Source organism: Thamnophis elegans, chromosome 1, assembly GCF_009769535.1.
Source record: "Thamnophis elegans isolate rThaEle1 chromosome 1, rThaEle1.pri, whole genome shotgun sequence".
NCBI lineage: Eukaryota > Metazoa > Chordata > Lepidosauria > Squamata > Colubridae > Thamnophis > Thamnophis elegans.
This window is the reverse complement of record NC_045541.1, coordinates 91,722,571-91,745,348: the sequence shown is the minus strand read 5'-3', so window position 1 is coordinate 91,745,348 and position 22,778 is coordinate 91,722,571. Positions and strand designations below refer to the sequence as shown.

General features: G+C 36.4%; 1 protein-coding gene across 1 annotated transcript in view; it reads right to left on the bottom strand.

The window, feature by feature from the left end:
- WT1 (WT1 transcription factor) overlaps window positions 1-22,778 on the bottom strand; it is a 53,054-nt gene that overhangs the window by 21,317 nt on the left and 8,959 nt on the right. The window contains exons 3-4 of the mRNA XM_032222201.1: window positions 21,214-21,316; window positions 3,986-4,063 (exon numbers count right to left, since the gene is read on the bottom strand). Coding sequence (XP_032078092.1) covers window positions 3,986-4,063; window positions 21,214-21,316 — 181 coding nt within the window. The remainder of the gene's footprint in view (window positions 1-3,985; window positions 4,064-21,213; window positions 21,317-22,778) is intronic.

Here is a 22,778-nt window from a genome sequence, read left to right as displayed (position 1 = left end):
AGAGACTAGACAGTCACTTGTCTGAAATGATATAGATTCTTCTGCTTGAGCTAGAAGACCTCCAAGATTCCTTCCTATTCTGTTCTGTTCTGTTCTATTATATTATATTCTACTCCATTCCACTCCACTCCATTCCATTCCATTGGTTGGTGATGATGATTCATTGATGATGATGATAATCTATGTTTCTTACTGCTATTTTATTTTAGTGTTTTATTTATCATCTATTTTATGTATATTTACTGTGGAGTTACAACTGTTTTGAGCTGCTACAAGTCCAGTTGATTACAGGGAGTACTAACTTGTAATGGGGAAATAAATAAATATTCCTTCTTTCAGAAGAATACTTACAAAGAGTATACTTTCATATCATGGCTTACCTCAATGTTGCTTATGTTTCCAAAATATCTGAAATTGTAGTCAAACATCTGAAAGTTGAGAATGAGTGATTTTTCTCATTGCTTGCTTGTTTGCTTGGAGACAACTAACCATGGAAGTAAGTTTTCTTTTCACCCACGTTTTCTATTTCTTTTTTATTTTTAAAGGATGTCTAACAATTATTGCGTATTTGTTTATTCTAAAGCAATTTCTCTATCCTTGAAAAGAATATCAACAAATCAACCAAGCACTATCAGAAGAAGCAAACTAATACCATGCCATTTAATACAGAGGTAGTGGAAAGAGACAACCGGCAGTGCTATTGAATTCAATAGGAGGAAGCCTAACTCTTGGGACTGGAATCTTGGTCCATATGAATGTTTATGATTTCATAAATTACAATGTCGATCTTTCTTCTCTTCAACTGATATTTTCAACATAGTAACTTTACCAATTAATGTTGTTCTAATTTAGAATTCCAAATTACAGAATGGGATGGGATGGCATCATTTTTACTAACAGTTAGCTCATGCTCGTGATGTTGAGGCATGTAACTTGCTAAACACTTTTATAACTGGGAAGATTTCTCTTACTGAGAATAAATACTAAAAAATGTGAACAAAACATTGCCATAAAAATATTACTAATATGAACCTGAGTATTGTTTTTAAAAGTGATCATTTCTACAATATATTTGCCAATATGCATTTGTTATCATTAAACTTCCTTTTGGAATTGCCCATTGTTAAATAAAAAAATCTGCTCCATAACATTTTGAAATATTTTTGCAGTTTTGTATTTTAACTTTTTAAAATAAAAATAAAATATTTCAAAACAAAAAAATCTGCTCCATATCAATACACTGCCCAAAATAAAATTGTATTGTCTTTCTGCTGACAATTATATTTGCAATGACCTTCATTTTCCCATTTGGACCAAACTTCATAAAAGAAGAAAGAATCCTATGCAGAACAGCTCCCACATACTGTCCTCAAATATTTCAACTATCATGCAGCTTCCTCAAAAAGAACTTCCTGCTTCCAAGGTAACAGGAAACATTTCTGGACAAATAATGATTTGTCTGAAGTCCACTCCCTACAGAAGGGATCTGAGAGAGATCAAAGTCCTTTAGGGAGGAAGCTGAGGAAAATGGGAGGGAATGGGAAAGTATATGCCAAAAACATGAGTGGTGAGAATTCAATGTTTTAAAAGGATGTGAATGGTATAAAGAGAATAAAGAACTTAGAGGAAGATTAGCACAAAAATTGGGAAGGATGTAGAGGATATCAGCTGCAGCATCATGACTGTTCCAAAAAGAGGGTAAACCCACTGAGCTACTTAACACCTTTCCAGATTAGATAAAAACCTTTGGGCACCATTCAACTTCTATTTCCCGCCTCCCCTATTTCTGTATCAGTTAGTTGCCGGAGGGAAGTGGGAAGAATTTTCCCAACGCTTTAGAAAAATGAAAATGTTGCCTCCAGATGTATTCTAAACTGATGGGCCTGGACAGCCCTGGAACTAGCAGTAGGATTCACTTACCTTCCCTACCAGTTCACAAATGTGAGCACAAATGTGACCTTCTGCACATGTGCAGTGCTCGTGCATTATGTCGGGCTGCGTAGGCAGAGCCTCCCGCAGCCACTGCTACCAGTTCACCCGAACCGGAGAGAACCAGCTGAATACCATCTCTGCCTGAAAGCTCAGTTTTTAACCCAAACCAGAATTAAGGACTAAGTTAAGGTTCTATAATTTAGACTTTTCACATGAAATTTCACATGATTTTACCCTCCCTGCCTGTTAAGGCTCTAAGATGCTGCTGTTACAACTATACTTAGGATAGCATATCTATTTTCCCTTCATTTCTAAAAAAAAAATACTTGCTGGATTAGGGATGTGCTGACTCTTAAAACAGCTAAGAAAAGTGTTTCAAGGTGATCAACCTTTGAACCAGGTATTGTTCAGAACTTGATCAGTCAGTGAATATGTGCTACAGTTAGGATACTAACTTTGAATTATAGTTTTTCAGTATAGTTTCCCAAGTCCCAATAAAAAAATGGAAGGAAACAAGCAAGTGAATAGCCATAGTGCAGGCAAATGACCCCTCTGCCCAAGGCATTGTGGGTAATGCTCTTGTCTTTTGAAATGGTTTTTTTTTCTGGCTCTTCCTTTTTAATAGTGTCATTACTGATTTCAGTTTTTTGCTTTGTTTCATTTGTAAGCCACCTAGAATCATAACACACTGGGGCAGCATATAAATTAAATAAATATAAGCCAATTTTCCAAATGTGCTGATAAGGTGATAACTGAACAGCTGTACTCAAGGAAAATATCTGAGTATCATCCCGCAGAAAAGCCATCATTTAGCATGAAATAAAATATTATTATTATGTGCTTCTTTTATGTGACTCATCCTACTATGAGGAAGTGGGAGAAATTCATTCATTCATTCATTTGATTTATATGGTCCCCCACCTCACTAGAGCAACAACACACAAAAAGTGAATGCAAAATGACAACAATAATGCAAAAACATTTAGTGCAGATAGTTAAAACCCAATCAACAATAAATTGACAACTTCTCAGGGAGTACAACTAAATTCCTGATTCCCATGCCTAGAAAAACATCTAGTTTTTAAAGCTACCAAGCTAAATCATGATACAAAGAATATTTCATACAAAGTGGCATAAGAGATCAATGAAACAGATGTGAATAGGTAATCAACTTTTCATGTTGAAATATAATGTAATATTAAAATCCCATTAAAATGTGAAAAGCAGTAGTGACAGCAAATGTTTCAATTTTAATTTTTAATATGTTATATATTGATAAATATAACCCATACAAACAAAATAATTTTTAAAAGTGAGAAGGGGTCCTGAGGGAAAAAAAAGTTTAAGAAACACTGTTTTAGGAAAACTAACAGAGAAGACCATTTCATGTAGTGTTTTAATGTCTGTTTTTATTCTGAGCTGTTTGTTTTATCTATGCATTTGATGCAAAGCTCAAATGTCAAGATACATATATTGAAGGATGGGTTTGTGCAATAAAATCACAGCTTGCAAATATTAATTTTTCCATCATTATGACTTGTCATGAATACATATGGCCAGAAAACTACAAAAAAACAAAATGGTCAGGTTATTAATCTATATTCCCTCAGGAAACCTTGGAAATACAAAAAGTATGGATTTTATTTCTGAACATACACAAAATTGCATTGTAAGTCAACAGCCACTTAAAATCAATTGCAGTAACTTGTTATTCTCCAATAAAATGATTACATTATGACAGCAACATAAGTAAGATATTAAAAAAACAAATGGAATATAGCGTTCTGGTACATTCTCAAAAATGTGTGCTTCAGAGAAGATATTGGTAACCAATAGAAAATATTATTTTTGTGTCCTATTATTTCCTTTAGAAAATGGAATAAATGTAGTAATATTGAGAATAAAAATATGTTATATAATTGAAAATGCCTAATATAATCAGTGACAAATCTCTTTGAGGATTTTATTATTTCCTTGTTTCATTTGTTATAAAAATTAATTCATAATTCTTCATAATTTTATGGTGTAAGATTTTAAAAAATAGCAATCTTACCCCTTAAGTGTGGATCCCAAGTTCATTTGGTTCCATGTCATGCATTCAAGCTGAGAAGTCATTTGGTATATATTATCACTGTTATGAAAATATTTTCAGTTAGTACTAAAATTATATAATCTATTTCAAGTAATTAGTTCAACATTATTTCTTTAAAACAAAAAAAACAAAAAGCAATCTAAAGGAACAAAGTAATTATACTTTATTAATTCGTAGACAAATTTATAAAAATAATTTATAGTTCATAAATTTTAGTAAAACAAGATAAGTGTGAAAAAAAGAGAAAATATCAAGAGAAGATCTATTATGAAGAACTGGAGTTTTGAAAAGGCGCACAAAATGATTGATAGAGAGATGATAGATAGACCCAAAGTTATTGGCCTGGTTTTAAAAAAATATGTGGAAGCCCTGTTTAAATCCAGTATTTTGTTTATATGATGATATACAGATTATACTACACTTGTACAATTCTTTGTAAGTATTATTACTGAAACATTGTGAAGTTATATTAAGTGTTTCATTATCACTTGGGGAGTCCAGCTGGTTGTAGAAAACCATATTCTTATTTTCTTTACTACCTCCTCTTATTGGTATTATGATGATGATTATTACTCTGTTGCTTTGTGTGTAAACTGAGAGCTTCTACACCGGAGACAAAGTCCCTATATTTGGCAGATAACATATTCGAATATTTTTCTACTTTTATTAAATTGAATACGGTTGTAAAATTATTTCTATAATTTTACTCCCAACTAGTTTTATTGTTTCTAAATCTGAACATCATTCCTTGTTTTAGAAGAACATATTGTTCAAAGCTTTATCAAAAAAGCCAACACAAATCTAGGCTGCATAAACAGAGGGATAGAATCAAGATCATGTGAAGTGTTAATTCCACTTTATAATGCCTTGGTAAGGCCACACTTGGAATACTGCATTCAGTTTTGGTCACCACGATGTAGAAAAGATGTGGAGACTCTAGAAAGAATGCAGAGAAGAGCAACAAAGATGATTAGGGGACTGGAAACTAAAACTTATGAAGAATGGTTGCAGGAACTGGGTATGTCTAGTTTAATCAAAAGAAGGACTAGGGGGGAGACATCATAGCAGTGTTCCAATATCTCAGCCACAAGAACCAGAAGAGGGAGTCAAACTATTTTCCAAAGCACCTGAGGGTAAAAAAAGAAGCAATGGGTAGAAATCAAGGAGAGAAGCAACTTAGAACCAAGGAGAAATTTCCTGACAGTTAGAACAATTAATCAGTGGAACAGCTTGCCTCCAGAAGTTGTGAATGCCCCAACACTGCAAGTTTTTAAGAAGATGTTGGATAGCCATCTGTCTGAAACGGTATAGGGTTCCCTGCCTAGGCAGGGGGTTGGACTAGAAGACCTCCAAGGTCCCTTCCAACTCTGCTATTGTATTGTATAAAATCTGTTACATAAGTAATTAGCTGATTTAGCTAATCTGACACAATATCATATAATTATGATGTAATATCATCAGAAAATTAGTAATACTAGTCAAAGAGGAGAAAGAAGGATTTAGATTTATTTTTTAAATACTTTTTCCATATAACAACAGTTGAGAGGTCTCTTTTTTTGTTTTTTTCATTCTTTCTCACCAGCCTGACCTCTTCTACATCTCTAACGGAACATATCCCTCAATCACAACATTTTAGACAGATTGAGAAAGTGATGCTTAAATTACCCAAATAGACATTCGTAACGCATCATTAAAAATATTGGAATAGACAAATTTGATTTTTTTTTCATTTGAAAAATCTCTCTTTCCATGATGTGTTTTTCTAGAAAAAATGTTTTGCTAGCTAAAAAGTGAATTAAATGTATTTACAAGCTTCTAAATAAATACACTGTCTAGATAAAAAAGAATACCATGTCTGTATGTGTACATGTATATATATGTATATCAGTGGTGGGTTCCGGATCCCGGTGCAACTGGTATGGTACAATGGGGTCGGGCGCCCACCACGTGCATGCATGCAGCATGCGCACAGTGCACTCATGCATGTCTACCACCTGCGATGTTCCAGCTGCTTGGTGGAGCATCGCACAGGTGCCGTATGCTCCATGCGCATGCACAAATGCCCCAATCAACTCAAATAGTGGTAAGGAGAGCAAGCGGGCGGGTGTGTCCTCTGGAGCACTGTACCGGAATGGTACCTGGTGCTCCCAGCAAGCACTGGTACGCTCATACCGGGGCAAACTGGTCATATCCCACCACTGATGTATATGCTCTACTGGTTTGTATCATGCTCTTAATTATGAGGAAAAAAATCTTTCTGTAAAAACCTTAATGTGTTTAATTTATTCTAAAAACATACTTACATGAATCATCCATTTATTGCAAATTCATGTAGCTTGTTTTCTGAATTACAATACCAAAACATAGAAAAATATTTTTTAAATAATTTTCTCTAGAAAAATCAGTTTAAATTTCGACAAAATACTTTTTACACACACGTACAATCACACAGACACACAAACACACACACACAGATGCACCTGAAGAAAGTAAAGTTAGATGACTTAAATTGCAAGTTATGTGTAATACCATTTATCATTACCTCAGCATACTATTATTCATTAGACTGTCCGAATTACTATTATGTGACTACAATGACCTGCATATCAGTTCAGAAATTGTTAAGACGCTCCTGCAGTTTTCTTTTTGCAACAGAAGTTCGTGCTGGTCTGTGCCACCACATTTTGCAATTCCATGCATTCTTTTCGTAATGCTGATGTAATTAATTCCTCAAGGGCCTTGATTTTTATTAGACGAGCCAGACCTTGTATTTTACAGCAGGAGATTTTCCTTTAACTTCACTTCATTTGACAGTTCATTTATAAGAGCTTCCTCCACAAAACCTCTTTTTTTTCCTCCTTAATTTGCTTTTTCATCAAGTCATATACTTACTCATCTTGTCATCAACAAAATTGCCAGGCCTGAGAAGAGAGCTAGAATTGAACAGTTATAGGGAGAACTTTTTACTCATAATACAGAATAATCTTTAATTCAGTAATAAATTGTACTACAGAGAGGCCTTGACTTAAGAGCAGTCAAACAACTATTCAAAGTTACAACAGACCCCAAAGGTGGCATGCAGAGCCCTCTCTGTGGGCATCACAGCCATTGCCCCACCCTAGCTCCACCGTGCATGTGCACATGCCTCCTGTCGGCCAGCTGATCTTCAGGTCTCTGCTGTGCATGCATTGCATTTTGGGGGTTCATGCGTGTATATGTGCCCTCCATGCCCCATTTTGGGCCTGGAAGGCCTTCTGCACCAACCTGGAAGCCAAAATGGGGCTTGGGGGCCACACAAGGAACCCCATGCTTCATATTGGGCCTGGAAAACCTCCTGCACCAACCTGGAAGCCAAAAATGGAAGAGGAGGGCAGGGGGCATGCACAGGTGGAACGCAAACATGTGAGGGGGTGAGGAACATGTGCAGGGGCAGGGTACATGTACAAGAGTGAATGCATGGGAGTGGGCACACACTTTGGGCAGTGGTGGGATTCAAATAATTTAACAACCGGTTCTCTGCCCTAATGACCAACTGGGTAGGCGTGGCTCGGTGGTCATTTGACCGGGTGGCCGTGGCCAACTCAATGTCACTCAGAACAATGGGCGCTTTGCCTTAGCTGTGATAATGTAATAAGGGTTAACCAGAGAGGCAGTTTCTGTAAGCAGGGCAATAAAGATGAGGCTAGAAACAACGCCAGAATGTTTCCTTCCTGCCTTCCTTACAGGATTAGGCCTGTAAAGTGGAAAAAACACAAAATGAGATTTCTTTCAACAACCAGTTCTCCTGAATAGGTATGAACTGGCTGAATCCCACCACTGCTTTGGGCACTCAGCACCAAAAGGTTAGCCATCACTGCTACAGACCTTCCTGGTCTCTAATACTACGTATTAATAACGGTAATACCTATAAACTTTCCCAGCATTCAATCATTCAAAAGCCTAGATGTGCTGTTTACTAGCACTGATGATGTTACCTAGTTTGGATAATGAAACGTCTGCAAGAAAACAAGCAAGCTCAGAGGGCACCAAGGACCCCCCTCATATCAACCCTGAGCGACAAATACTTTCCTTTATTATCTGTCAGTATGAATTTCAGCACCGAGAAACTATTTGGTGACAGATATAATCTAAGAAATTAGAAAAACAAAAGGTTATATACTAATTTTAACTTTTCCTTTACCCTGCCGACTTTGCATTGTTCACAAATATTTTGGGTCTTGCCCGAAATATTTCTTAAGTGTATCCTGTTGGAAGTTCTGGAAACGTGCCTCTTGTCATTCTTTTGAAAATCCACTGTGTACTATGTTAGGGGGGGATTCATTGTTTATATTTTAATTACTAACCTTTACCTAAGGCCAAATATTACAAAAGATGCCAAAATCAGATCAGTACTTACTTCTTAAAAGAAAAACAGTTGTTGGAATGTTCAGGATACCTCAAGCAAGCCAATAGAGAGATATGGGAGAAACAAAGGTGATTCGTCGGTCACATTTATGAAGAGCTGCTGGGTGTTTTCTCCTCAAAGAGAGCTGTACACGGAATGCTGCTTTGTCTTCCCATAAATTTATGTTTGATGTACCATTCTGTATATCTGGCCAAAGTCTTGATACAATTATTTGTATGTGAAATATGTCAAATATATGGACATGCCTCCATGTCATGTTTTGCTGCAGTTACTGTATTTATAGCAATACTTTGCAAATATTCGTATGTGAAATAATTGTATGTATTTTGGCTTTGCATGCAACTGGTACCGATAATTCATTTAATACTTTTTTTAAGGTTTTGTATAAAATACAACTATGCATCTTTGTGTAAATGAATTGTGGGTTGGGTTTTTTTTTTCATTTAGCTATATAATTTATAGGACAGCCCAATTCTACATGCATGAATGTTTGAATCAGTCTGAATTTTAGAAAATTTTAAGGAAGTTTCCTAATGTGCAGGCTTGTGTGTAAAACAGTAATTCTATGGATATGCTGTTGCATGTGATTGCTCCTGTTTGTGACATTTTGCACCTGAATTTATAACATCCATTCTTTTTGATATATGAATATTTTCAGAATTTACTTTTAACACTCTACAGCCTACTTACATATTTTCATCAATTCATTTCTCCTATTTTGCCTTTATTTGAACTTCAATGTATTTTATTTTCAGATTTTTATCTCCAGAACCTATAAAATCCTGTGAGCCAATAAGACCTTCTCATTCAAAACATCAAGGATAATGTGGATACCATTTTCTTTCCTCAAGCTTCAACATGGGTATGAATGTTCTATGTTTTTTTCTAGCACAAAGAAAGCATCTTCTATAGTAACCCAATGAGCACAGACTAGGATGATAATGTTGGGAAGCCTTTAGGGGAGAAAATAGTAACTATTTTCCTTTTCATTAGTAACTATTTTCTGCCTCAATTCCCTAGGATGTCTTGGAATGCTAACTGGACAAGGAAGCATTAATGGAACCAAAGGAAGAGAAGACCAACACAGCTAAAATGCATAGCTAGACTTTGTATTATTGACTGAAAACCAAAACATTTAGCTTAAATCTTAAAGAATACACATAGAATTATGTCAATCCTTCATTTATAATTCAAAATATAAAATAATCTGCTCCCAGTAAATTCCAATGAAATTCAGCATAAGTAAAGTTTCACATAGCATTATTTACTTTGTACATAAAATGAACTTTGCTGAATCAGACCAAAACCAGCAATCCACAGTGGCAAGTCTATCTATCTACCTATCTTCAAATCCCTAGTGCAGTGTAACAGAGTGAGCTCCCATTACTTGTCCCAGCTTCTGCCAACCTAGCAGTTCAAAAGCCTGTAAAAATGCAAGTAGAAAAATAGGAACCACCTTTGGTGGGAAGTTAACAGCACTCTGTGTGCCTTTGGCATTTAGTCATGCCGGCCACATGACCATGGAGACATCTTCAGACAGCACTGGCTCTTCAGCTTTGAAACGGAGATGAGCACTGCTCCCTAGAGTCAGGAACGACTAGCACATATGTGTGAGAGAAACTTTACCTTTACCTTTTACCTAACTATCTATCTAACCTACCTACCCTATTTCTAAACCACCCATCTCCCTCAGACATCGGCTCAGTCGCAGTGCCAATGGGGATAGAGGTAGAAAAGCATTTAGCAATAGCAATAGCAAAAGCAATTAGACTTATATACCACTTCATAGGGCTTTCAGCCCTCTCTAAGCAGTTTACAGAGTCAGCATATTGCCCCCACAGTCTGGGTCCTCATTTTACCCACCTCGGAAGGATGGAAGACTGAGTCAACCCTGAGCCGGTGAGATTTGAACCGCTGAACTGCAGCTTAGCAGTCAGCTGAAGTGGCTGCAGTACTGCACTCTAACCACTGCACCACCTCGGCTCACATTTCCCACAATGTTTTCAGCAGCTGTTTATTTAGAATCTGAATGCCAACTTTAAGTTCAAGTACATCAATAAGTCTAATAACACCTCTATTCTCCCCACTCCTGAGATGTTCCAACTCATTTTTCTGTTTTAAACCTTTTTTTAATGTATGGGTAATGTGCTTGTTTTAATTTGCTGATTCAAAATTGATTATTTACTACCTACTCTAGTGGTCTCAAGACATCAACTTCAAATAATCTGCATTTTCAATTAAATTTACATTTTTGAGAAGGTAGAGCGCTTCATGGAAAGGTTGGAAAAGTTGTTGGGGAATAATCTCATCAAAATGTCTTAAGATAAATGGATGTTTGTGACAGTGGCAAATACCTGTAGCTTGGGTGGAGGATGAGGATGGAGGCTCATTCTGCAAGTTTGTGGGTTAGTTTCCAAAAGTTTCATTACGAGGCTCGGTAACATCTTCAACTAAATTTAGGGGAACTGAAGATATTACCTAGTCTGGTAACAAAATGTTCAGAAACCAACCCACAAGCTTGGAGAATTGATGTTTTGTGAATGGTATATCATAGCAGTCATTTAATGAGACAGGCAAAAATTCCAAAAATGCCCACCAGCTCCCAAAGCTTGGAGGCCATTGGGTTCAGAGGCATAATACATTTTTGGAGATACTGTACAGCTCAGTGGTAGGATTCAAAAAAATTTACTACTGGTTTTATGGGCATGGCTTGGTGGGCGTGGCAGGGGAAGGATACTATAAAATCTCCATTCTCTTCCCACTCTGGGGGAAGGATACTGAAAAATATCCATTCCCTTCCAATCAGCTGGGACTTGGGAGGCAGAGAATAGATGGAGGCGGTACCAGTCAGAGGTGATATTTACTGGTTCTCCTAACTACCTAAAATTTATGCTACTGTTTCTCCAGAATTGGTCAGAACCCGCTGAATACCACCTCTGATATAGCTATCAAAAACTTCTGCATTTTAATAATCTCCAAGCATGGCCAGTTCATCAAAACAAAAATTATATAGGCTCAGTGTCTCTATAACTATATTCTACTTTTAGGGAGACATTTCATACAGGAACTGCAAATAACACATAATATAAGTGTTGATACATTGACTAATTTAGGACTGTGGTGGTTTTTTTTTTCAGGAACAGAAAATGTTGTTATTGTTATAAGGACAGACTTGATTTTAAAAAATAATATCTTGTTTTAAGAACAGGAACAACTGCAGTTTTGAAAGATGCAGATAATGCTTGTCCTTTTTCAAAAGAGTAATAGAATTCCAAATAACTGCTTACTCAAAATTTATCCTAAATTACAATATACTATATTTTCATAATCAAAATTATGATTACTTAAATGCTTACATAAAGTAATGGACTGAATGAGGATCAATAAATTCCATCTAGGCAAAATGGTAACCATTGATGGTTCATCTGTTTAGTTAAACAGTACCCTGTTCTGGAGATGGATAGAAAACCACTTTAAATATAAGTGTATAGTTTAAAAAAATGTAATCCATAATTGTGACTATTTTTACTTCTCAGCTCCTGATAGTACATTGACTATGAGTGAGTTAGACAAGATAACAGACCACGCTCCGAGGCCATTACATGGTTAAATCTCCTTTAGAACATCTGAATATCTGAAATAGATTTTCAACCCGGCATAAAAATCAATCACAATATCTTATAAACTACAATCTCTCAATCCATTTAAATGAGTGTGAAAAATCCTAAAATTCTAAAAATAATAATGTGTAATGAAAATGGAAATCAAGAAAACCTATTAAAGATAAATTGAGAAACTAATCTAATCCCCATGTCTAGAAGAACAGCAAAAAATATTTGCTGTATTTTGTTACACAGGAAAAAAAACATTTTCTGGGACTATGAGTTTCCATTATAAATCTAAAGCAGTAGAATTACTTTTGAATAAACATGCATAGAAGTCAATATATATATTTCAACTGCAATTAAAGAAAATTAACTGAAATATAAATCTGAAAAATCCAGATTACTATGCCTTTTAATTCATGAGGGAATCAGAAAATAACTGCATGACATTATTTATGATATCATCTCAGAAGAATTAAAAACTGTTATGTAACTTATTCATATATAATTTGTTGTCTTATCGGTACAGAAAAATACATTCTTGGGACCAATGCCCCTTTTTTCAAATATTTGCTTTAAAGCAAAATTCAAAAGAACTAAATTCAAAAGAAAATTATTGCAACGGTCTGAAGTAAATTTTCCAAATCACTGGAGATTAACTACTTGGTTTTTTTTAAGAAATAGAATAAGGAAGAGGAAAACATTTGTGCAGGCAGAATTAATGTTAGCTGGAGTGAAATAAAAGGAAATTAAAACTGAGAGGGAAAATATCTTAAAAAGGAAGCCAGTAGTAGATCACTAAAAGTTTGTTTTGGCCTGTATTGCCGCCTACGAGTTCTTGACCTTGGTGCAGAAAGAGCTATAATCTGAACTACAACTCCTCCACTCTTAAAGACTTTGCAAGTGTGACTCATAGTAAATTTTCATCTTCAAACATGTTTACAGTATCAAAATGCATAATGTAGAAAAGTTCACACTGTAACTTGAATAGAGCATACCCAATGAATATTTAAACCCAGCTTTGCTTTCCTCTGCCTGGCCATTTTACACCAATGTAATATTCCCACCAAATGAAGACTATGTTTTAAATTTAATTCAATGAGCTGCTATACCTAAATCATGCCTCTATTTTGATGGATCTGGCAGGTTAGGCAAAGAATTACCATTTTGAAAAAAAAACAGAGTCCCCAGCTACTTCCTCCAATCCTGTCTGATACAGTATGATCCTTACACTAGAACAGTGATGGTTAACCTTTTTGGTGCCAAGTGCTCAAAGCGCGTGTGCGTGCAAATGAGCCCCCCAAATGCAATGTGAGCACCCCACCCCTGCACATATTTCCCATCCCCATGTATGCACCCTTCCCCCATGAATGCGCCCTACCCTGCCCCAGGCATGCATGCGCCCCCCCGCATGCGTGCCTCCCGCTGGCCAGCTGGTCATTGGGTCTCTGCCATGGATGCATGGTGGAGTTGGGCTGGGGCGATGGCTGGCATGCCTAAAGAGAGGCATGCCAGCCATCTCTGTGTGCCACCTGTGGCATATGTGCTGTAGATTCGCCATCACGGCACTAGAATAATGACAGGCTCTCTTTGGACCCCTTACTCATTAGGCAAGGAAACAACAGTAGGCATGACTTGAGGATTGTGACCAATCAGTGTTTGAGAGATATATTTTAGTTTCTAGGAATTGGCAGGTAAAAGTCATTTTAATAAAATAAAAGGAAATAGTGTTAATAAGAAGTCATTGTATTTTCAGCTGGGTCTGCACCCTTGTTTAATTTCCTTGAAAATCTAGCGGACTAGATTTTTGAAATATTAGAAAAATGGCTGACTTTCTCTCATATCTATCTGGGTTAATAAATCAACTAAGCACACTCAACTTTTATTGATCTGTCAAGCATATTGTGCAAATTCAATTATGGTTTCACAAGGCATCTTATCAATTCTACTAATTTACAGTGTTGTTCTTTCATTTACATATGTAAGAAAGAAGTTACCATGGACATTACCCCGCCCCCTGCTGTCTCACTGTAACAAGAGAGGCTACATCTGGTTCAGTTCTAATCACTTTAATGAGTGATAGTATATTTGTCTAAAACAGCAATCTTAAGGATATAAATGTTTGGTCATTCAGCAAGGCAAAAAAGTTTTGAATTATTAATGAACTTACAACAGAGATCACCACTGCTAAAGAACAAGCAGGGAAAGGCCTGTCTCATTTCATAATAATATTTGGCAATAGCAACAATTTATCCATAGTACTTCTACTATATGTTCATTCCACACTCAAAGACAAAAAACAAACAGATGTCTTCAGGGACAAAGATCAGAGAAAAAAGAGAGGAAATTATCCAATGTTGCTTCAGTTTTATATATCTCATTCCTAGATATTTTTATTTAACATTGGATTCTAATGACTTTAATAAACAAGCTTTTCAAGTGAGATTAAGGAACATATACGTGGAAAGTTAAGATGTTCAAAAAAAACTTTAAAGACTTAAATAAAGCCTTCTTGTTCCTGCGAGAAAGGCTGTGCCGACTAAAGCCTCTTTTTCAAATTACAGAAAGTAACAATTTTATTGTGTCAGCAATAATTCTACAATGGTTTGCAGTGTGTCTTGTTCTGCGCATCATACTTTAAAGGATCAATCAAGCAAACAGAAACAAATGCAGACATGGACAACAAGAAGGATTGAACCTTATAAACAAAGTCCAAGAATAGAAATTGAGATGGATATGATAGATAACAGAAAAACAGAGCTGGAAGAGACATTGGAGGTCTTCTAGTCCAACCTCCTGCTCAAGCAGAACCCCATGCCATTTCAGACAAATGGCTTTCCAATCTCTTCTTAAAAACCTCCAGTGTTGGAGCACCCACAACTTCTGGAGGCAAGTCCTTCCACTGATTAATTGTTCAAACTGTCAGGAAATTTATCCTTAGTTCTAGGTTGATACTGTCTGACTTTGGAGTGAAACCCCTCCCCCATCCCACAAAGTACACAGAGGACTGAAAAAGAGGGGAGGAAGAAGCCCTTTTCATTCTGCTGATATAATTTGGCATGTAAATTTAAGATGTGATGAAGTAATCCCATAAAAAAAATAAACCTAAATGGTCAGCAATTAATGCAGATTTTCAGTGCACAATAACAATCAATTATAATAATGTAATCAAGTCAAGGCACAGATAACTTCTACCTGATCCCATCTGCTCAGTAATGCCTACAGTAGGCACAGTCTTTGTCAATGCAATCTAGAAAAATCAATACTATTGGCTGAGTTCCAATATTTCCAGCATGCTCACTGGCATCAAAATCAAGACTTTGTATTTCAATTTACTTTTGTGTTGTAATTTTTTTAAATTTGTTAATTTATAGATAGCTTTTTTATCCCTTTACATTAACTATAGAGAAGTAATTTATATTAAAGGAGTTTCCCATATTCAGCAATATAAGGTAGCAAGAAAGAAAGGAGGAATCTTCAAAGTTCCCATTATCTTCTGCCAGGGGCAAAAGTGAACAAAGAAAATCTAGTATAACTACATTGGGATATAACTGCAAGAAAATGGTGGGGAAGCAAGATACGTATCACTTGAAGGGATACGCTCGAAGTCAGAGTAGATCTTTAAGGGAAATTGTGGCATGATCAGAGAGAGATAAATGCATTTGGGAACTGAATGCTATAAAAGTAATAAAATAAATAAAATAAAATAAAATAAATGAGACAATAACAAACTTTTTCATAGAATAGCTTATAGTCGGGCATGGATCAATATTCCTTCCTGAAAGGCAATGTGAAAAGACATCTTAATAGTCTTGAGAAATATGGAACTGATGGTGAGAAAGGCAATTTTGTCTTTTGCTCAGAATCTTTAGGGAGAGTTAGAGCAGATCAATGGAAGAAACTGGCATTTTGAGCATAAATGTAAATGAAGACTCAATCATCCAAGCCAAAAGCGTCCAAAAATAATTAAATCATGGCAACTGAACCAAAATTCATTAAACTAAGATGTTTCATTACACATCCAAGTAACTTCTTCAGTCAAAATGAAAAATTTAAGTTAAACTTAGAGGCAGAATTGTTGGAATGTAGAGTATAAGACGCATCATGTATGGTTTTTATGTTTTTGTTACTCTGTCTGTATTCCCCTTCCCTTTTTGAGTTGTGAGCCGCCCTGAGTCCCTTCAGGGAAAAGGGCGGCATACAAATAAATTAAACCTAAACCTAAACCTAAACCATCAAGATTTCGAAGAGGAAAACAAGAAAGAAAATTAGTTTCTGCCCTCCCTGGGCACCAGGAGCACTCTGCAGGCCTCCCAAACCCTCTGCACACCCTGTTTTTGTGAAAAATGAGCCTGTTTTTGGCCTCCCAAACCCCCCAATGCATCCCAAACCCCAATGCTGCCTATTTTGGTCCTCCTCAGCCCCCAGAAGCACTCTGTAGGCTTCTCAAACTCTTTGCACACCCTGTTTTTACAAAAAACAGACACGTGGGGTGGGGTTTTGGGAGGTCAAAAATGGCTGTATTTGGTGTATAAGACGCACCAACATTTCCACCCTCTTTTCGAGGAGGGGAGTGCATCTTATATTCCAAAAAATACGGTAATCTTTTGGGGCATTTTTGGCCTGAATGATTGAGTCTTCATTTACATTTGCAATACATTTTAGAGAGAAACCCCCACAATTATTATGGCAAGAGTTGGTGCATCTGATTCTCTGCCTAACTTTTTTTTTATTTTGACTGAAGAAGTTACTTGGATGAGTAAAGAAACCTCTCACAAGTTTAATGAACTTTGGTCTGGTTGCTATGATTTTACCTTCTTGGGTGGTATTTTGAGCATTTTTACAATATAATTCACCACCCTGTTCTAATCTATACAGTTTTATTTGCACATTCAATTTTATTGAGGAGTCCTTTGTAGTAATCTGTATAAACTGAAAAATTATCCTGTTTTTTTATTTGAATTTAAATAAAAAAGCAAAGCATTCAGAAAAATAATCCAAAATGTTATTGTATCATAGTCTAGTATCATTATCTTTAGAAATCTATATTATGAAATTATTGAAGTTGTAACTTCAAGTCAGTAAGCACTATGGAGGTTCAACAGTTACTGGAAAGTCAGTTATTTAAGGTCTGTACATTGAAAAAAATAATTCTCATTCATTCAATCAGGATTCTGGGACATCAGTGCCTTTTGAAGTTCTTACTTTGCAATGAAGGAAACAAATACTTAAAGAAATAACACTAAAAGCTAAGATTTGAAGAGTTCCAATTGGAGCCCAGATTGCCAAAATGTATACAAGATACATAATTCAGCTTTATCAGAAGTCTGACATTGGGACTTGAAGATTAGAATTTTATTTCTACAAACTAAGGTTTAAAATAGGAGAAATTTAAAATAGAAAGACACAGAAGAGTACAGTAAATGTCAAAAATGTAACTTTTTTATGAGTGGTTGGTAGCAGTATATTTTTGCAGCAAATCAGACTAAGGAAACATGTTTGTATCAGCTTCTAAATTATAGACTTAAAAATTTTTAAGTCTGGTTATGTGTTGCTGAGCAGATAAGAGAAGCAGCTAAATATACTGCAGAATCAATGTTCTGTCAACCCACAGATTAAATAGGGATTACAGATTATAATTCTATTGCTAATACGTAGAAAAAAAATCAGTAAATCCTCACAAGTTTTTTTTACAATGGGTTATAATTAGATAGAAAAGCCAGATTTATTTCTGTACAACACTTCTTAAGGCCTAAACATTTTGTTATCTTCACCACACCATTAGAATAACAATACCATAATATTCAGATAATAAACATGTAGGAGATAAATTCCACTGAGCTCAGGGAATTTACCAAATTGTAGGATCTTTTCAATCACCATATTAAACCTCTGGAACAACTTTTCAAGGGAGCCATTTGTGCTTAGCAACCTTGTGGGAATTGGGGAAATAATTTATTTTCACATATAATATTGCTTTTTAAAAAATAAATTATGTTTAAAATGTTATTATGTTTCTCTGCTATTTCTCTTTATCTTCAGCTATACTATCTATAAGTTTGTAACTGTTGGCTGTTTTAAACGAAGTTTTAAAGATTATAAATAGACATTTAAAAAAACTAATGCAGACTTAAAAAATATATGACTAAAAAAGTAAACGTAACTGTACTGACCACCTTAAACCTTTATGGAGAAAAGGGGAGTATACATATTTTAGAATGAATGTGTGAATACATTAAAAGGTTCCAGTTACGATTGGATAAGTTTGCAAAGCCAGCTGCTAAGAAATAGTAATACTCAGGAAGATATATCTATAAATGAATCAATATTAATTAAAATAAGATAAATCTTTGCTTGGACAAAATGAGGTTCCAGCAAGTAAAAGTCTATTTTAAAGATCATTAAATGAGCAGAGCAAAGACTTCCTGCACTGGGAGACACAGTTCCCATTATTCTCAGTTCACATGGTGGCGATTAGGAATTGCAACAATTGAAATGCATCTGGAGGATGCCATTTTGGGGAAGGTGGAATTTGACAAGGCCAGATCTTTGCCTAAATAACATCTTTTCCCAGTCTATTTGTTGCAGCGTTGCGTTTAGCATCAAGCTGTAGATGCTGGGGAAACTAGTTTATTCCACAGCTGACCACTGATAACTCTACAGCTCAGCTGTTTCTCATTAAGTTTAATGAAGCAAAGTCCAGTGCGACCTTGGATCTGCCTGCAAATTCCTAAACAGTCATTTTGATCTCAGGTTTTTTGTGCTCTTATCTTCTTTTGGGGTCTCACTTGCTTGTCCTTGATTATAATAGGACAAGGAATTGCCTCCCTTTGGCCTGATATTCAGCTTTGTGCACAGGCTCATTTAATTCAGACTTACTTCTGATAAGATATAAAGTTCTGAATCTAACTTTTGGACTCTCATCCTCTTTCCCCATCATTTATTATTTGTAACCATTTTCCCGATTAAAGGTTTTAAAGAACTCAAAAGCTTGACGCGGACCATGCTTGATCTAAAGATACTATGAAAATGTTGACAGAGTTATTAAAATACCAAATACACATCTAATAGATCCATTGTCAAGTCCAGATCTATACATACCTTAGGGCTTTTGCCTCAACATATTTGTTCTCTTCTTTGTTCTCCATACAAATAAGGTTGATTGGTTAATTTTTTTATGCTTGGCATCACTATAGTTCAGGAAGAGTAGGTTTTGAGAACAGGAGAGATGCTGACTTTTTTGCTATTTGTTAGTCAGCACAACTATACAGCCAGGCATACTCTTCTACAGTACAATTAAGTCCTGTTGCAGCTTTCCCACCTAGGATGTACCAATGTGCTTACAGCTTCTATGCTGATTAGGAATTCTGGGAAGTACAGTCTCCATTCTTATGGAGGGCATCTGCCTATAAAACTATGTTTTATAGTTCCTCTTTGAAGAGCTCCCCTTTGTTTGGGGCATAATATTTCTCAGCAGCTTCCGAGACATAGGATTGTTCCAAGTTCACCAAAAGTTGAAGAATAGGTGGGGGAAAGAGGAGGGGGAGAAGAGAATTTATTTCTGGCTGGTAAGCAAGCTCAAAATAAATGAAAAGCTGCCCCCGCTCTTTCCCCCATGGTCTTATCCAACAAAACAGCAAAGGCTGCTGGCCCCAAGGACGGACTAACAAACCACTGCTGCTTTTTTTTAACTGTCTGAGAATCAAATACTAAAGCTTATTGAAGATAGAAGCTAACTGCTTGATAGCTTCAGTTTGGTAGATAGACACGCAATGAATAGTCTTCTCAATCATATTCTCAGCTGCAGTTGCCATCACTCTCTTTAGAATTCACCTTAAAGACCCAGGTGGTTATAGGAGAGTAGATGCACCCCACAACTCTCTGATATAAACTCTGAAATGTGTGCTTTCAGGAATGTGCTGGGCCCAGTCCAAAAGAGGAAAGAAGAATGGTGCATTCTGAACTAGCAACCTACAAACTTAAAATAGTAACGTTCTCTTGTCTCACAGTTGGTGAGAACTGCAGGAAGAGGCCATTTGTCCTGATTAATTTTAAAACTCAAGAATTCTGGGACATTTTTTTTCTCCTGCCTTTAACACTTTTTAAGTACCTCTATTTCTTTCTGTCCTTCTGTATTAGTGGAAAGGAAGACACCCGATTGTTCCCTTTCTCCCATATGTCAGGAGATGGGCTTTTGCCACTGGCTAGAATGAAGAAAAATGAAGCAACTAAGTAGTCAGTCCTCCAGCTCACTAATTGGCCGTTGAATGTATTCTGTAACTTTCTATCACACTTCCATCACTAATACTTTTCTCTTAAACCAGATTAGTCTCATGCGTTTCAGTGCAGACCAGGATGATATATTGCAAACACTTAAAGAGCGAATACACTGGAAAAAATCATTCTCTCTTTCAAAAAGTCACATGTTTCTACCAGAGTACAAGAGCAGATTTGAAAAGAAGAATTGAGTAGAATGGCAAAAAAAAACCTCATCTATTTTTGGCAATCATTCCACTGGGAAAGTTTTTAAAAAATGAATATTGTGCAGATTTTCAGCCTTTGTTAATGATAAAAGTTGACACCAAAGAGAACTGTTCATGGGGACAGTAAAGTTTGCAATGAAGTTCTCCAACTGAGTGCCCTGCAGGGATTAGGACTCTAAAGTCCATCATTTCTTGCCTATATTGCAACTGGTAGTTATTCAGAAAAAAAAAAATCAAGTCCTATTTATGTTTGGATACTACATCTCTTTTTCTTAGTTTCCTCTATTAGTCTGATGGGATTAATAATATTTGGTTATAGTCAGGAGGACAACCTGGAGGGACAAAGAATACTCCTTTAATAAGCCAGTTATATCATGATCATTCTCCCTCCCCGGTGTTGATTATCTTTCTTTCTTTCTTTTTCTTTCTTTCTTTCTTTCTTTCTTTCACTCTCTCTCTCTCTTTCTTTCTTTCTCTCTCTCTCTCTCTTTCCTTTTCCTCAAAGAGAACTAAAGGTAGTGACATGGTAAGCTCTTTGTCCTGTTCTCAGAGTTAGAATAAAGCCAAGTGGAAGGAAGGAGGAAGAAGAGAAAAAGGAGCTCTTTACTTCAACAAGGCATTAGGGTCAACCCCAAAAACTGATTTGCCAAGTTTCAGGAGGCAAAAGAAGATGGAGGATACAGTAATGATTCTCACCTGTTGTAAGGGTTCCTCAGGAGAAGAGCCTGGCTACTGGAGCAACTGTCTGTAGGAGTGTGGCAGCCGTACACTGGGGGAGGCACTGAATACTGTTGGTCCCCTGCAGACAAACCATTAAAAAAAATCACAATCCCATTGCATAACTGATTAATGTTGGGGTGGGGAGGCAGTGTTCTCTAGCCACTTTCAAAGGGTGGTCAGCTGGAGCAAGGAGTTCTTTATTTCAGTTGTAGCATTCATTTGTGGGGATAATAAAACGTTTGACTAAACGTTAACAGGTTATTGGAGGGCCGTCTGATGAGTGAGCCTTGTTTCAGATTTCAGTCCATTTTTGTATTATTATTTCCCCAAGCACTTGTTTCCTGTTTATAATATGGGGAAAGGGATATTGGTAACCAATTTTGTAAAGCTGCAGTTTTTCCTTTGTTAGAAATCCTGAGCACCAAGCATAGCAAATGCACCATATTCCCCATGGCTGGGTTTCCAAAACACACTGAATAATAAATGGCCATGTTTTACTTGGTGCGCTATGCGAACACAGCCATCCCCAGTATAGTTAGGCCATGGCTCAAAGCCTCCTGCAAACCAGAAAACTCCTTTAACTGAATGTGTGAGTGAACATACCTTTGAAGTCCCATTTGCTTTTGATAGTATTTGAAACCGATGCTGAATCTTTAGATCTGTGCCCAAATGATTTAGCATTCACATGGGAAATAACATTATTTTACTGCCTTAAGGCAGAAAGGCTGGAGCATAAATATAATTATAATAAAGTAGCAATATCAAAACCAACAAGATTCTGATATACTTATGAGGTTTCTAGATCTACACTTTAGAAACCCTAAATACTTTTTGTAGATATTGTTGATTTCTTTGAAATGTACTTACTGGGCTCAGTCTTAAGTAGGTTCACCCAGTGGTAAAGAGAGGGACACAAAAGATTACTATTAGGTAAGTGGGTTGCAAAGTTTAGAATACCATGGTTGGCGTCTTAGTTCTGGGTAAACAAGAGCTCATTTGCACTGGCTTAATTTAATCAAGTCTTCCTTTCCCACTCTGATGTCCTCCAGATATATTGAACAACTATTCCTGCCATCTTCAGCCAATCTTTATCAATATTGACTAGAAATTCTGGGAGCCGAAAGCCCCAATAGAAAACCTGGAGGGGTTGAGGAAAATTGGACTAATCTGTGGATGAAGAATTACTAACACAACTCCACAGGTTGTATTTGACTATCATTGGTTTATGATGGAGCGAAGTGTCTTCAGTGCCAGTGAAGTTACTCTGCTGGCTCGTATGGAGGGGTGGGGAGCAGTGTTACAATATTCCGACAGAGGTTTGTAATTCTTACACTTTTATTGACATCTGTCCCCAGCTTCCCAATTATCCAACTGCTCTTTGCCATTAGGATGAACCAAATTAGACACACAGACACACCAAATCCTCTCAATTGTTAGTACAGGCACGGCCACAGTATCAAAGAGGATGGATGTGTCTGTAACAAACAACTTCCCTCTCTCCCACTGGATCGGTTCTTCTTCTCTTCTTCGCACAGATGCTT